Raw genomic sequence first — 16,994 nt, 5'->3', positions numbered from 1 at the left:
GTGAACTGACAGGCGCTAGCACCAAATGACCTCAAAATTCCACTCTAGCATTAGCATTTTCCAGAATTTTTATTAGACTGTGCTTGCAGTTGAATGGATAAGGCCTTAAAACCTATCTTCCATCTCATTCTTTCTGAGTTGATTTGAGTGGGCTTATGAACTGAAACAAAAACAAAGTTCTATAAAGAAAACTATATACTGTGGGCTTAAAAAATTTTATGGGGTTTCAGAGATTTTGTTTGTTTTTTTTTTGGTCATGTTTTGGTTTCAACTCTAAATTAATAGCCTTCTTTAATCCTGATTCCTTAATTTATGAGTCTATGGCATCAATATAAAATTTCACTGGATTATAAACTGTGTAGGATTATCAATTCCCCAGTGGATGGTACTGTACCTATCATGGGACCACTGTGTGTCTAATGTGGTGCCTTGCACTTAATACACAGCAAACAAATACTTTTCAAATGAATAGATGAATGGATCAATTTACTTAGCCTGTTCTCTTAATATTTAATCTGTCTTCAAGATGCTGTGCAAGTCCATTCTTGGTCAGCGACCACTTTTACCTTCACTTCATTAGTGACTATGGATGGTCTTTGTGGGAAATGATGTGACTGATGTAGAATCCAGGATGCCCCAATTGGCCCTGGGACTGCACTTGACAAAATGACTTTTTAATCTTTGTAGTATCTGTCCTTCAGGAATTACAATGTTTGTTTGGTTTAAATCTGTTTAACCCCAGACAGAAGGAATCGAGAGGATTCTGTGTCACTGTAGCCATCATGCCTATCATGCACACCAAGCTGCTTTGTCAGCAGGTTTACAGTGAAACAAAGAACATGCTCATAAGTGACTATGAGAAAATGAGAAGAATGTAGACAGATTTCCTTCAGTCACCAAATCACCGTATATAAGTAATCCCAGTTTTCCTTCTAACCTTTTATGCTGTGCTTGGAAACAGAAATCTGGGAGAATTTGCCCCCAATTTGTTTTTAATTTCTAATTTTTTAATGGACACACAATAATTTTATATGTTTATAAGGTACATAGTTTCAGTATTTTCAATGTATAGTGGTCAAATTGGTATCATTAGCGTATCTTTCACCTCGAACATTGGTCATTTATTTCTGTTGGGACCCTTCAAAATCCTCTCTTCTGCTATTCACTCATATGTGGAAGCTGCCCCCAGTTTTTTTAAACGCCTTATTTAATCAGGAGATCTGTGGGAATTTCAAGCTCGCCTGAGGCACGATGAGCATGGTGAAGTGGCACAGTGTCAACGGCAAACGAGCAACCTGCGCTCCCAGCTCCTTCCTCAGCGTAGCCAGACAGAGGCCCTTTGTTGTCATTGATCAATAGCTGCTTTGTGGGCCTGTATTGTTAGAGTTGCTAAGAACTGACCATCCTGCTAAGCTAGTGCTGCTGAATTTACCATATGGAGACTGATGAAAACTGCTCAATCCTATCTTGAAGCTTGGCCCAATAAATGGGGAGGAACTTCTAGTTCTACATTTCCATCCTGTTTCCGAGGCTGGAGTGACCTTACAGAGCCTGAGAGTTGGTACAGAGATCTGCAGTTGCATGTGTGGTGTTTAAGCTGAGCCCAGCCCTCCCCGTGGGAGAGTGATGGCACACGTGTAGTGCACGCAGGGCGAGGAGCACTCCTGCTCCAGAGCCCTTCTCTCTAAGCTACATTCTTCTTCACCCCACCCCTTCGTTCTGCAAGAGTTCTGCCCGCGGAGCTGCAGCGAGCAGGTAGAAAGGCAAGACTCCTGTTCTTTATGAAGATGGAAGGGACTGAAATTATAATATCTATTAAACCCAGAAATGCTGAAATTAATCATCTCCAAGGCCTGTTGCTTAGCTAGGTAACTCCACCAAAAGCTGAATCATTCGTTGATTTTTTTCTAAGTGAATATGATGCTATTTTCATAACTGATTTTCTTTATTCAAACCCCTTGATTTTCTGTATTGGTTTGAAGTAAAGCAATGACTTCTCTCTGACAATTTTAGGCATTAAATCTGCTGTTCATTATAGAATAGTTTCTTCACTTTTGATGACAGAGTGGACAGTGTATAAAAATCCAGAAGTAAAGTGTTGGAAAATGATTTTTAGAAGATTAATGTGCCTAGGAAATCACACTCCCACAATGTAATCATCGAATCAAACCTACTCACTTGTGGAGATACAAGAACACTTCAAAAATATGTAAGCACTTTTCTGTAAAAAGGGAGTGTCTCTCCGAAGACTGTGGCAGAGTTGGGTCTGATTATTTTAGGCAAGTGTCTGAACATCTCACAGATTCTCCATTTGTGGGGAATGGGCACTACCAGGGGTGTTGACCCGCCTCCTGTCTATTAGTGTGTGGTCGGGATGTGGTAGCTGAGGAGGCATTTGCAGGAGTGAAAGGTGTGAAGGATCAGGGTGCTCTTGTGGGTATGTTTAAAGTATGTTGGCGTGCTCTTTACCCGACTCCCTCCCGCTCATTTGAAGTTCGTGTCATGCTCTGCCATCTTCTGCCCCTTCCTGTTCTTGTCATCTGTCAACTTACTGTCTCTGAGCATTTCAGCTCATGGTCAACTGGCCAACCCCAGCCAGCTCCTGCCATGCCCTGGGTTACATCATCACCTGGAACTCCTCTGTCCCTCAGTGTCTTAACCAGCTGTCCTCTGGATTGCTCATTCCCGGGTACACCTGCTCTTCATCAAGACAAACGAGTGCCTAGACACCTTCGTTTTTCCCCAAGTTCATCAGCCCTTCCTGGCCTCACTTTTTGTGCCTACCTAAATGCCATTTCCCAGTCCTGTTGGCCCTTCTCCCCTACATTCCTCCTACCACCTGCCTCTCCACTCTTCTAATAGGAAGTCCCACGTTGGCATGGATGGCCACCACTAGACAGGCTGACTGGCTGCTGCACGTGGCCCTCCAAGCTACTGCCTCATTTTCATCCTTTTCTTTGGTTGGTGCTCTCTGCCGCTTCTCAGCAGTCATCCAGGTTCCACCCCTTCTCAACCTCCTGCCACTCCTTCACTGAGAAAACAGAAGCCACTGGCACGCACTCCATCTTGGTGCTTCTTTCTCTCTCCTCCATCTTACTTCCCATCCTTCACTCACGTAAGCCATTCACCTTCTTCCCTTTCTTCTCAGAGGAAGTAAGTCCCTTCTCCTATTCAAGACAGGTCTGTCACCTGGTGCTTGACCCTGGCCTCCTGTCCATCCGTGCTCCCTTATCTGTGTCTCCTGTGTCACTCTCCCACAGCCAGATCCATGTCCTCAACCAAAAAATACATCCCAGTTTCCCACCTCCACCCAACTCTCCTCAGGAAAAAAACAGGTCCTTTGACTAATCTTATAAACTTACACATTTCTGCCGTCACCTTCCCTCCAACCTTTTTCCTTTCTCATTCAGGCCTTGCAGTCTTTTCTTCACTCTATCCTATCTCATCTGCCCTCTGTCCCTGCCGTTCTGCTGACATGGGGACTCTCTAACCCCTGAGTCCGGTGACTCTCCTCTCTCTGTCTTACTAAAAGAACTTGTTTCTTCTACAGTAGCATTGTCCAATAGAAATATGTGAGCCACGTGTATACATTTTCTAGCAGGCACATTAAAAAAGTTGAGATGGTGACATTGATTTTAACAATATATTTTAACTCGATATATTAAAAAATATTTCAACATGTAATTAATATAAAATTATATTTTACGTTCTTTTAAAAATTTTTCAGTAGGACTTCAAATTCCAGTGTGTATTTTACAATTATAGCACAGTTCACACTTTTGAAAGCCACATGTGGCATTGGCTACTGAATTGGACAGTGAGTGTTAGAGAAGAATATAAACGTTCTTCTCTCGCCTTTTTGAAAGAATCTCTCTTGGCTCTTCTGGTGCCTCCCTGTCTCTTCTCAGTGTCTCACCTCTGTTTCCTCTTCCAGCCCCTTACATGCTGTTGGTCCTCAGGATTTTACCTTTGGCTGGCATCTTTTCACCCCCTACCATCTACCCTCTCTCTTAATTGATCTTTTATATCCCACCCATTGGCTAGTGATTCCCAGGGTCATATCACTGACTCCCATCTCTCAGTGGAACTTCTAACTAACAAAGCTATCTCACAGGTGTTCAAAGCTCAACGTGCCAAAACTGAACTCATCATCTTCCCTCATTGATATTTTCTCTCTGTCTCATTCCATGATACCACCATCTATTCAGATATGCAAGCTGGAAAACTGGTATTGCCCTTGAGTTGCTTTTCCTACTTCATCCCCTAAAGACTCTCCATAACAAAGTGCTGTGAAGTCTATTTCACCAACCTTTCTTTAAATATTCACCTTTTTTCTTCTCTACAACCACTGCTCCAGTCAAGTGCTTCATCATTCCTCTCTTGGATCATCACAGTGGCCTCTTCAGTATTCTGCCCATCTTTACTTAGTTCCCTTTACGCCACCCTTTGTACTCTCATTTTTTCACCCAAATAACTTTGTATTCACCTAAAATAGCCAAGTCTAAAACCATATCCCCATTTTTAAAACAACAACAAAAAAACACAAAGCTGTGTGATAGGCTTCAGTCAAGAGCATTTTTAAGAGGGTAGGCTTCTTTCAGGACATCCTGTAGTTCTGCCTGAATCCTTTCCATCAGCCCCATCACTAAGCATCTCTGTACATGATTCTGGAGGACATAGGAATACACTTAACAGAGTCCAGTTCTTAGGAATACCCTTAACAGAGTCCAGTTCTGAAGAATGCACTTAACACAGTCCAATTTGGTCTTGATAACAGAAAGGCCCCATGGCTTTGGAGATTTTTCCTAACCCTGGATTTATCCTAGAGCAGTGGTTGCTAATTTCTCTGTGTTTCTCTCCCCTCCCTTTCTCCCTCCCCTCTCCCATCTGTCCATCCCTACCCCCCTCCTTCCCTCCTTCCCTCCTTCCCTCCCCCTCTCTCCCTCCCCCCTCTCTCCCTCCCCCCTCTCTCCCTCCCCCCTCTCTCCCTTCCCCCTCTCTCCCTTCCCCCTCTCCCATTCCTCCCTCTCTCCCCCCTCTTCCATTCCTCCCTCTCTCCCCCCTCTTCTCCCTCTCCCCCCTCTTCTCCCTCTTCTCCCTCTCCCCCCTCTTCTCCCTCTCCCCCCTCTCCCCCCTCTTCCCCCTCTTCTCCCTCTCCCCCCTCTTCCCCCTCTTCTCCCTCTTCTCCCTCTCCCCCCTCTTCCCCCTCTCCCATTCTTCCCTCTCTCCTCCCATCCCATTCCTCCCTCCCTCATCCCTCCCTACCCCTCCTCCCCCTCCCCTCTCTTCCCTCCCCTCTCTTCCCTCCCTCCCCTCCCCCTTCCATTCCTCTCCTTGCTCCCCTTCCCTCCCACCTCTCCCCTCCCCCCTCTCCCCTCCCCCGTTTTCCATGCCTCTCCCTCTTCCCTCCCCTTCCCTCCCCATCCCCTCCCCCTCCCCCACCTCTCCCCTCCCCTTCCCTCCCTCCCCCATCCCTCCCCCACCTCTCCCTTCCCCCCTTCCCTTCCCCACCTCTCCCCTCCCCTTCCCTCCCTCCCCCATCCCTTCCCCACCTCTCCCTTCCCCCCTTCCCTTCCCCACCTCTCCCCTCCCCTTCCCTCCCCGTCCCCCACCTCTCCCCTTTCCCTCCCCCACCTCTCACCTCCCTCTTCCCTCCCCCACCTCTCACCTCCCTCTTCCCTCCCCCCACCTCCCCTTCCTCTTCCATCCCCTCCCTCTTCTGTCCCTCCCCCTTTCCCCTCCCCTCCTCCCCCTCCCCTTCTCCCCCTCCCCCTCTCCCCCTCCCCCTCTCCCCCTCCCTTTCTGCCCCTCCCCCTCTCCCCCTCCCCCTCTCCCCCTCACCTTCTCCCCCTCACCTTCTCCCCCTCCCCCTCCCCTTCTCCCCTTTCTCCTCTCCCCTTCTCCCCCTCCCCCTTCTCCTCTCCCCTTTCTCCCCTCCCCTTTCTCCCCTCCCCTTTCTCCCCTCCCCTTTCTCCCCTCCCCTTTCTCCCTTCCCCTTCCTTCCCTCCCCTTCTCCCCTCCCCCTTCTCCCCTCCCACTTGTGTCCCCTCCCCCTTCTCCCCTCCACTTCTCTCCTCTCCCCCTTCTCCCCTCCCCCTTCTCCCCTCCCCTTCTCTCCCCTCCCCCTTCTCCCCTCCCCTCCCCTCCCCCTTCTCCCCTCCCCTTCTCTCCCCTCTCTCCTCCTCCCCTCCCCTTCCCTCTCCTTTCTCCTCTCCCCCTCCCCTTCCCTCTTCTTTCTCCTCCTCCCCTCCCCTTCTCTCCCCTCTCTCCTCCTCCCCTCCCCCTTTTCTCCTCCCTCTCCCCTCCACCCTCTCCCCTCCCCCTCCCCCTTCTCCCCTCCCCCTCCCCCTTCTCTCCTCCCCCTCCCCCTTCTCTCCTCCCCCTCCCCCTTCTCTCCCCTTCTCCTCCCCTTCCCCTCCCCTTCCCCTCCCCTTCCCCTCCCCTTCCCCTCCCCTTCCCCTCCCCTTCCCCTCCCCTCCCCTTCCCCTCCCCTTCCCCTCCCCTCCCCTTCCCCTCCCCTTCCCCTCCCCTCCCCTTCCCCTCCCCTTCCCCTCCCCTTCCCCTCCCCTTCCCTTCCCCTCCCCTTCCCCTCCCCTTCCCCTCCCCTCCCCTTCCCCTCCCCTTCCCCTCCCCTCCCCTTCCCCTCCCCTTCCCCTCCCCTTCCCTTCCCCTCCCCTCCCCTCCCCTCCCCTTCCCCTCCCCTCCCCTCCCCTCCCCTTCCCCTCCCCTTCCCCTCCCCTTCCCCTCCCCTTCTCTCCCCTTCCCCTCCCCTTCTCTCCCCTTCTCCCCTCCCCTTCCCCTCCCCTTCTCTCCCCTTCTCCCCTCCCCTTCTCTCCCCTTCTCCCCTCCCCTTCTCCCCTCCCCTTCTCTCCTCTTCTCCCCTCCCCTTCTCTCCTCCCCTTCTCTCCTCCCCTTCTCTCCTCCCCTTCTCTCCCCTCCTTCTCTCCCCTTCTCCCCTCCCCTTCTCTCCCCTCTGCCCTCCCCTCCCTTTCTCTCCCCTCTCCCCTCCCCTCCTCTTCTTTCCCCCTCCCCTCCCCTTCTCTCCCCTCTCCTTCTCTCCCCTCTCTCCCCCTCCCCTTCTCTCCCCCCTCCCTTTCTCTCCCCCTCTCCCTTTTCCCTTCTCTCCCCCTCCCCTTTTTCCCTTTCCCCACCTCTCCCTTTTCCCTTTTCCCTTTTCTCCCCCTCCCTCTTCTCTCTCCTCTCCCCCTCCCTCTTCTCTCTCCTCTCCCCCTCCCTCTTCTCTCTCCTCTCCCCCTCCCTCTTCTCTCTCCCCTTCCCTCGTCTCTCTCCCCTTCCCTCGTCTCTCTCCCCTTCCCTCTTCTCTCTCCGCTTCCCTCTTCTCTCTCCGCTTCCCTCTTCTCTCTCCACTTCCCTCTTCTCTCTCCCCCTCCCTCTTCTCTCTCCCCCTCCCCCTTCTCTCTCCCCTTCCCCTCTCCTTCCCCCCTTCTCTTCCCCCCCTTCTCTTCCCCCTCTTTTCCCCTTCTTTTCCCCTTCTCCTCCCTTTCTCCCCTCCCCTTCTCTTTCCCTTCTCCCCTCCCCTTCTCTTCCCCTTCTCCCCTCCCCTTCTCCCCTCCCCTTCTCCCCTCCCCTTCTCCCCTCCCCTTCTCACCTCCCCTTCTCTTCCCCTTCTCCCCTCCCCTTCTACTCCCCTTCTCCCCTCCCCTTCTACTCCCCTTCTCCCCTCCCCTTCTACTCCCCTTCTCCCCTCCCCTTCTACTCCCCTTCTCCCCTCCCCTTCTACTCCCCTTCTCCCTCCCCCCCTTCTCCCCCCGTTCTCCCCTCCCCTTCTCCCTCCCTTTCTCCCCTCCCCTTCTACTCCCCTTCTCCCCTCCCCTTCTACTCCCCTTCTCCCTCCCTTCTCCCCTCCCCTTCTCCCCTTCCCTTCTCCCCTTCCCTTCTCCCCTTCCCTTCTCCCCTTCCCTTCTCCCCTTCCCTTCTCCCCTTCCCTTCTCCCCTTCCCTTCTCCCCTCCCATTCTCCCCTTCCCTTCTCCCCTCCCATTCTCCCCTTCCCTTCTCCCCTTCCCTTCTCCCCTCCCCTTCTGCCCTCCCCTTCTGCCCTCCCCTTCTGCCCTCCCCTTCTCCCCTCCCCTTCTGCCCTCCCCTTCTCCCCTCCCCTTCTCCCCTCCCCTTCTCTCCCCCCTCTCTCCCCCCTCTCTCCCCCTTCTCCCCTCCCCTTCTCTCCCCCTTCTCCCCTCCCCTTCTCTCCCCCTTCTCCCCTCCCCTTCTCTCCCCCTTCTCCCCTCCCCTTCTCTCCCCCTTCTCCCCTCCCCTTCTCTCCCCCTTCTCTCCCCCTTCTCTCCCCTTCTCCCCTCCCCTTCTCTCCTCCCCTTCTCTCCCCTTCTTCCCTCCCCTTCTTCCCTCCCCTTCTTCCCTCCCCTTCTCTCCCCTTCTCTCCCCTTCTCTCCCCTTCTTCCCTCCCCTTCTCTCCCCTTCTCCCCTCCCCTTCCCTCCCCTTCTCTCCCCTTCTCCCCTCCCCTTCTCCCCTCCCCTTCTCCCCTCCCTTTTCCCTTCTCTCCCCCTCTCCCTTTTCCCTTCTCTCCCCCCTTCTCTCTCCTCTCCCCGTCCCCTTCTCTTTCGTCTCCCCGTCCCCTTCTCTCTCCTCTCCCCGTCCCCTTCTCTCTCCTCTCCCCGTCCCCTTCTCTCTCCTCTCCCCGTCCCCTTCTCTCTCCTCTCTCCCTCCCCTTCTCTCTCTCCCTCCCCTTCTCTCTCCCCCTCCCCTTCTCTCTCCCCTCCCCCTCCTCTCTCTCCCTCCCCCTCCTCTCTCTCCCTCCCCCTCCTCTCTCTCCCTCCCCCTCCTCTCTCTCCCTCCCCCTCCCCTTTGGATTTCCCAAGACATTCTAAAACCATTGGAGCATTTTATGCCACATTTTGGAAGCTGAAGAAAGCTGTTTCCTCCAAGGACACTTTGAACATTGTCTGATGAACACGACTCAAAACAACTTCAAACTTGCATTTCTTGGCTAGTTGGAACTGAGTTTCCCCACACTCACACCCACACCCACACCCCTCTTTATAGAAACTATTTGGAACGACTTGGTTTCTCACAGGCTGTCCAAGCCTCACTCCCCAGTTGGCTCTCGTGTTGTACTCATCTTGGATTGCAACTGACTCGTGACCTCAGTGGTTTCAGAAGCTTCCCTGAGCACTTTGGCCCTGAACGCTGTTACACATTTCAGGTCATTGTGTGCTCTGCTCCACCTCTTGCTCTGTCAGCCCAGTGCCTTGGGGAGGGGGAAAGGAGGGACAAGTACCCAGGCATTGGCCTGCCTTGGGGGTCTGTGCAGGGCAAGAGCCCATGTCAGGATAACACTCCCCACATCTTCAGTTGAGTCTAAGCTTTCTCTTCAGCAGCCCAGCACTGGGCAGTGGGATGACAGCAGGAATTGGCCTTCCCATGATCCTGCCCTGCCCACAGAATATGCCACCTGTTTCCACAGGGGGTACAGGGTTGTGACTCTCCCCACAGGCACTAAAGAGCAGGGCCGACTTGTTACTCAACACCAAGCCCCAGGCTGGAGTTCACAGGCCTCTCCCTGGGCTTCCTGCCTTCACTCTGTCTTCTTGGCAGGATTCTCCTGCTCTCCAGAGCTTAGGCCTGTCTGCCACCCTCTCTCCTGATTATCCAGTTTGTTCGCTGTCTTGCCAGGCTCCCTCCTTAAATATCTTGCCAATGAAAGCTCTTTCTCCTTTGTTCCCTGACCCTGCCCCCCTGCCCCCCTGCCCCCCTGCCCATTCTTCTCAAAGCCTACTTGCCCCACCAGGCCCCTTTGTGTCTCTGCTCCTCCCGCCTCCAGTCTCTCACCCCCTCACCTTCCCAGATCTTGGCCCCACTGGGTCTCCCTGCCAATGCCGGGTTGTGCCCACGGCCTTCCTCGCACTCCTGTCCTGTGCCAGCTGGGAATGACCAACTCTAATGAGTTGATTCGACTGAAAGTGAGTGAATGTCCTCATGCCTCCACTCCTTCCCACCTCAGCAAAGCTTTTCAGAGTCCCCTTTCTGATGGAATCTGAATCTAGAAGGATTTAGATCCACAGAAAACTGTTTAACTTCCAGTGCTTGGCTACGTGTGAAGTCTCTGGCAGTCCCTCCCACATCTGATGTTATGAACACTGTTTATAGATGCCTGGAAAGAAGCTTTTAATACTTGTATTGTGTTTTAACTTGCTTTCCTTTGGAGGCAGGGAATTGTCAAGTAAGTATTCACACCGCTCTGGAGAAAAACACAGGTGTTTGGTGAACATCCAGTACTAAGTGTTCACGCAGAATCCACAATCGCGAAGGGTCAATACTTAAAATCCGCTGAATTTGCCACAATGCAGGTTTCTTCCCCTTGCTCCTCTCATCTTCAGTTTTGAAGCAATACAGCTGTAAACATATGCTTGTGAAATGAGAAAGAAACATTGAGATTGCTTTACCTTTCGGTTTTTTTCTGAAAATCAAGGTGAAAAAAAAGCATCGGATTGCCTCTGTGTATATATATACAATCTCCTGTATATATAAGTACACGGTGTTTGTGCTTGTATGCATACTCTATATTCACTGTATAATATATTACATATTATACAACCTGTGTGTCCCCTGAAATTGAGCCCTGTGTTTATCCTCGAATTATGCCTTATGAGCCATGCCATAGTTCCAGTGTCCTCTTGCTCTCCTCATAGCCCCTGGCTTGCTTTTGTCATACACTTAAATGTTCTTAGGTGAAAGAAGAAACCCACGGATTTCATTTGAAAGTCCCACTAAAACAGAAGAAAGAGCAGATGTCCTGGGAAGCGATAATTAATGTGAAGGAAGTGTCTAATTGTGAGAACTGGCATGCCCCCAGTCTCCCGATTTTGCTCAATTTAGTGGCGATGATGTCAGCCGGGGGTGTCATTTTGCAGAGATGTGCTCTCTACCCATTCTTCAGTGGTGATTATAATACCATTTGGTCCAATTATCACTTATGATTACATAACATGTTTTGATTGAAGAGTTTCTGAGAAAATAAAGGTACCCTGTCTTCCCCTGCACACAAAAGGAACCCCCGCAAGCCATTGGAGCAGGCAGGCTGACCTACCAAGAAACACTGGGAATTATTAGGCTAAATTATGAGTTGAACTTGATTTGGAAACAAAGTATCCATTGTACGTAACTCCCCACGACATCCAGGAAGATGTCATTGTTTTTCTGACAGCAAGTTTCTCCCCAGCACACTCTAAGCAGAGTCCCCGGGCGCATTCGTAAAGTCACGGAGAGTGTGCGGGAAGCATTGACAAAGCTTCCTTTTCTCTCCCTATTCTGTAGGCGCTTTAGTGCAGAGTTTGCCCAGAGACGCCAGGGTATGAGCTTTCTGAATTTGTAGACTGGTGCACTCTTTCATTTCTGTTTTAGTTCTTTGCTGGCATGCTGGGGAAGCATGGTGTGTGCCACACAGGAATGTCTGTTCACTTGGAAAATGCTTGTGCATGAATGAGGTGGTTGCTAATGCGACTCTAAACTGTACTAAGTTTCTCACTTGGCTTTGTTTGCTGCTTACAAGGGGATCAAGGTAATCCTTCTCTTTGCATATCCTGGGAGCAATAACTAATTACTTTGGAACATGCGGTGGGAGCTGGTACAGTTCTCTCTCGACCCATCCATAGAGAAATCTGATTTAAGGAAACCCCACATCACCAAGAACTGGCCTAATCATCTAGGATTCCATTAGGGCTTACACATGATAAAATCTCTTCATTAAATTTGGAGGCTCCAGTCCCCAGAACTGAGGCGGGAAAAGCAACCTTTGGTGTGGTAGCAGCTGAATGCAGACCCGAGTCCTGAGGCGAGGGCGGAGTGGGAGACAGGAGTGCTGTCTGTCTCCTGTCCCTCTGCTTCCTGCCTGCCTGTCTGAGAAGTCAGGCTGACCTAGGCACTTGGCATGTGGTCCTTAGGGCCCGTTCCGAAGCCTGGCTTGTAAGTGCCACTTCACGCCACACCGTGGCCATTGACAGCTTAATTCTGAACAATGTGAGCACATCCCTGTCTGAAAAAGGTCAGCAAGTCTAGGAAATGTGGCCTGTCTCCGCTCATGGTCAGGCTTCTCCTTGGTTTTGAACCAAGCCCCTCTTGTCTCAAGCTCACGTGTTCTTCCTGCTCCCAGGAGAAGGTTAAGCAGAGGGAGGAGGGCTGACCCTGACCGCGGGGCCTCAGGTGTGGGGAGGCCCAACCCAGTGCCTGTGAATTCAGGCTGGGTACCATGGCAGGTGGGGAGTGAGAGAGGAGGGCAGGACTGAACAGATCCAGGTGGAGGGGCCTTTGAGGTGGGAGGAGAGAGGAGGCCAGCACTGGCCTAGACAGGCCACATCAGGAAGGCAGCCTTGCAGTCCTCGTTCAATGCTGTGCTTCCTCTGGCCGCTCTCTCTTCCAGGCCACCCGTTAGCCGAGCAGCTCCCCAGCCTGAGAAACTGCAGAAGAACAATATCACCAAAAAAAAGAAACTGGTTGAGGTGAGTTAAACAATTACTTCTAGTCTGAGATTGATGTTCTAAGACATACCTGATGGACATCCCCATCTGCACGTCCCAAAGACACAGTTGAGTGAAACGGAGTAGGTCCCTTGGGCTCTCTTTTGTCCCCCTCCCTCCTACATAGCACTGTGTCTTCCATCCCAGGGACCAGAGTCACAGCCACTGTATCGTATTCCTGCTTCCTCCAGCCCTGTCACCAGGTCCTTTCAGTACTAACTCTAAGACGTCCTTTGTCTCTCAAGCCTGGCTCCGTTTCCCTCCACTTGGTCCCACTCAGACCCTCAGCATCCCTTCCATGGAGAAGAAAGAAAAGAGGCAGGGGAGCACATATTCACTGTCTCTAATGTTGCCTGAGCCCTGACTGTGTGCCAGGTGCCCTGCTCCATAGCCACGAAGCGTTTCATACAATCCTCACACACAGGAGGGACGCACCATTACTGTTTCCATTTTCCCGATGAGAACACTGTGGTTGAGGGGAGTTAAGGGAGTTGTTAGGTCCCAAGCCCAAGATCACCAAGCCAGTAAGTGGAAAGGGATTTGAACTCAATTGTTGAGACTAGACTCTCATAAAGTCAGAGGCCTCCTGACTGTTCTGCCTGACTTCAGACTCCACCCTCTCTCTCTGACACATGCCTCCAATGCCTCCAGAGTTGGCTTTTTAAAGTATACATCTTCCATGCCTCATGCTGGCCTTTAGACCTGGGAGAGTCCCACATTGCCAGTGGGATTCAAGTTCATGGTTTCAAAACCTTACCCAGAGCCACCTTCTAAGCTTACTGCCTATGATTCTTCACCACAGTGCAAATCTCTGGCCCCCCAAACCCACCACTAGTGTTCTCGGAAGCTGCCTGGGACTTTCAAGCCCCTGTGTTGTCATTCCTTCTGCTTAGAAGGCTCCTCCTGCCGGCTGCCAGTACCCTGGTCTTTCCAAGACCTTCTCCAGTATCTTTTCTGTGGAGTCTTTCCTGATGCTTCTCACCCTAAACCTTCCTGCAGTTCCCTGCCCACACCCTGTCCTACCACCTGCACCGTGCTAGGCACAGAGGAGCTGCCTGAGAGATCTGTGTTGGATTAAGAACTGATCTGAGTCAGCCACTGTTCTTTGTCTTAGAAGGCAAGACAGGAAGATGAGAAAGACTATAAACCTCAACAGTATCTAGTTTTTGGGGGAAAAAAATGGCACATATGTAGCAACTTTGTAGAGCAAGCACCAGGCAGCAGAATGAGCATGGTCTTTGCCTCTGTGTTCTGCTCTGCCCACCCTGGCCACGTTGATGAGAGTTTATTAGAGCAAACCTCTGAGCCACCATTCAGCTCACCCAGAGTGCCTGCCAAGGCACAGACACAAAACTACTAGGTACCCTTTACAGGGCATCAAATCTCTGGACTTTGGCACACCGACAGAGCCAGGAAGTAAATCTGGGTTTTTGGGAAGTCACGGTGATTCTGTGTGTTAGACTGCCACCCCAGCATTTCAGAAAACTAAAGAAGGGGCTGCATTTTCTCCTCAGCCAGTCAAGCAAAATGTTTTCAGTGAGTGTGTTGGCCTCACCAGCCATACCATTCCTGGGACACACGAGGCCGCTTACGCAATGTGGGTGTGTTCCTCTGCTCTCCCTTCCTTCCTCTGAGGGTCACGCTGATCTGTGTGTGTGAATGCAGGAGCTGGCTCTAGACCACGTGTTTGGCTACAGAGGTTTCGACTGTCGAAATAACCTGCATTACCTTAATGATGGCGCCGACATCATCTTCCACACAGCGGCGGCTGGCATTGTTCAGAACCTCTCCACAGGTAACCGGGGGTTAAAAAATACAGGTTTTTCTTTTACCTGTTTTTTACATGCTTTCCCCACTCTTTAGATGCCCAAAAGCTTAAGCATTTTCCTTCCCTTATAGAGGCATTCCCCCCAATTCCAGCATGGTCTCAGTTAGGCCTGGTAACGCTCAGGCTCAGTAACCAGAGTCAGAGCCTTCTCTCTTTCTGACCTGAGCTTGACCTCACCTCATCATAGGCCCTAGAGAGAAGGCATCCACGTTGACACCAGCCTCTGTAACCAAGAGCCATGGAGAAAAGCAAGGAGTGGAGAAATTCCTCGGAGACCATAACCACGAAGAAAGCACAGAACTTTGCCTATTCATTTTTACAATGACCTATTTTTTAACAGCTCGGATTTTTCAAGTTGTATTTTGACAGTTTAGCCACATTTATAATGAGAATGAAAACAATTAAGCAATAAACAAAAATACCAGGCCCGGCGAGGTGGCTCATGCCTGTAATCCCAGCACTTTGAGAGGCCGAGGTGAGCGGATCACCTGAGGTCAGGAGTTTGAGACCAGCCTGGTCAACATAGAGGAAACCTATCTCTACTAAAAATACAAAAAATTAGCCAGGCATGGTGGCAGGTGCCTGTAGTCCCAGCTACTCCGGAAGCTGAGGCAGGAGAACCCGGTTTGAGGTTGCTTGAACCCGGGAGGTGGAGGTTGCAGTGAGCCAAGACTGCGCCATTGCACTCCAGCCTGAGCAACAGAGGGAGACTCCATTTCAAAAAGAAAAAAAAAAGATAAACCGCATGATGACTCAAATTTTAAAAATGAACATTTCAAACAAAAAGAACCATTCAGAAATTAACAGAAAACTATATCATTACCACCAGATTTAAACAGGTTCATATTTTGCCTTATTTGCTCATGCCTCAAGAAAAAAAAAAAAAAACTTTCATTTTAAATGTTTGTTCTTTGCCAGTTCTGTGTAGTTGTTCATACATAGATTTAGACAGTGGAATCACTGGGCACATGTTGATTTGTGTGTATCTGAGGGGGAGGAGGACCTTGACATTGTCTGTATATTTTCTTTACTTTCTAGACTTGCTATCATATTGGTGGCAGTACACGCCTTCCTTGTGTATCTACACCATCATTCATCTTTAGGTTCTTGAGCATTTGGGTGGGTTTAAAGTGGCTACTATGGAAGTCAGCAAACCCATTTGCTTTGATAGACGATAAAGTGCTCTTTCTTCCACTTCCTGTGACATATGTCGAGTTGGGGCTTTCCAGGGTAAAGCCATCACCTGTGCTGTCCAGGCCCCCAAGTGGATTGGCATTTGGTGAGTAAAGATGATTAGTCCCTGAGAATTTCATATTCCACATGAAGAAGTGGTACCATTTTGCTCAGTAAAGCATCATCTCCAGGCCTCCACCCCTACTTCTGCCCAGATGTGGACACTGAGAAGCACCAGTCCTGTGCCGTGGAGTGGAGGAGACTTTGACCTTCATCATTGTGGACTCTGGAAACCCCTGTACTTGAACTGTGCTCTGGACCCACACAGAGCAGTGGGAAGTATCGAAGAGCAGCTTGAATGTATCAGATAACAGACAGTAGCTCCCCTTCTCCCAGACCCAAAACAGAATATGAACATTTCAGAAAAACGATCCTTCATCTCCCCAAGTGTGATTCTGGAAGTGAGAATTTGAGGGCTGTACGCTCTCACTTTTATAAGAATTATCCAATGGCTCCACGCGATGTTTTGGAGTTGCCCTAAAAGGTCTTTAGGTTCCACTGTTCAGCCTTCAATGATCTCTTTCCCCCAGGGAGCCAGAGCTTCTATTTGGAGCACACGGATGACATCCTCTGTCTCACAGTGAACCAGCACCCCAAGTACAGAAACGTGGTGGCCACCAGCCAGATAGGTAGGAGGTCCTGCGGCAGCTGAGGCTCTCCCAGCTTGCAGGGACGCTGACCTGTCAGCAATTATTGGGAGAGGGAGTGGGTGGGTTGCTTACATTCATCCCTTCTTGTTGATGTTGCTGTTGATTTTTTGAGTCCTGAATGTATGTGTGTCATCTGAGTTGACACATCTAGTGACTGTGATTCTGAGGGACCATAAAGTCTGACCAGCGCCTGAGAGTCCAAATAAACGATGGCCCCCATCCCTGTGGACTTGTAAGAATAGCTTTTCAGACCCCAAGTGTCAAGAACTCTGTGTCTTTTGAAGCCTGGTGATTGTGCTTGGCCAGGGTAGGTTTCAGTAAGTGTGCCTGGATCCCCTGTGCCCTGGGAAACTGCCGGTGACAAATGTGAACTGATTCACATTTATGAGAAGTTTGTTTTTACTTTGTCATCTCGAGCAATTTTTAAAACTTCTGCTTGTTTTCATTGAACCACGTCCATTTTTAAGTTTAATTTGGAACTTTCTGATGCTGGTGTTGAGTGCTTCACTGTTGGAAACGTGACTTATTTTAGCTATTGTTTTCCCTTGACGCTTCCTCATTGCCATTGCTCACCCAATGCAGGTGATATTACGGAAACCCCAGGTAAGGCTGTTCCATCCGTGAGTAGTGTGAATCTGCAGAGCAAAATCATGTCATTCTATCATGTTTGCTGATTGGATCTTGCCGAATTGCAGATACAAATCATTGACCTCACCAGTTTCCTTCGTATAAAATCCTCTGCAAGTGTGTGTGTGTTGAACATAAATGTCCTTAGGGCTCTGCCTTTAAAAGCAAA

The 16,994-nt window shown here is 50.6% G+C and overlaps 1 protein-coding gene across 4 annotated transcripts in view; it reads left to right on the top strand.

Moving 5' to 3' along the window:
* Nucleotides 1-16,994, top strand: part of EML6 (EMAP like 6) — a 262,095-nt gene that overhangs the window by 226,653 nt on the left and 18,448 nt on the right. For all 4 annotated transcript variants that reach the window (XR_010123243.1, XM_054473926.2, XM_063649364.1 and 1 more), the window contains 3 exons: nucleotides 12,391-12,469; nucleotides 14,153-14,282; nucleotides 16,079-16,177. Coding sequence is in view for 3 of the 4 variants with exons in the window: in XM_054473926.2 (XP_054329901.1) it covers nucleotides 12,391-12,469; nucleotides 14,153-14,282; nucleotides 16,079-16,177 (308 nt within the window). In the remaining variant the exon portion in view is untranslated. The remainder of the gene's footprint in view (nucleotides 1-12,390; nucleotides 12,470-14,152; nucleotides 14,283-16,078; nucleotides 16,178-16,994) is intronic.

This window comes from Pongo pygmaeus, chromosome 12 (genome assembly GCF_028885625.2).
Source record: "Pongo pygmaeus isolate AG05252 chromosome 12, NHGRI_mPonPyg2-v2.0_pri, whole genome shotgun sequence".
In the NCBI taxonomy this organism is placed as follows: Eukaryota; Metazoa; Chordata; class Mammalia; order Primates; family Hominidae; genus Pongo; species Pongo pygmaeus.
Note: the sequence above shows the minus strand (reverse complement) of the source record. Positions and strands in the feature narration are given on the sequence as shown.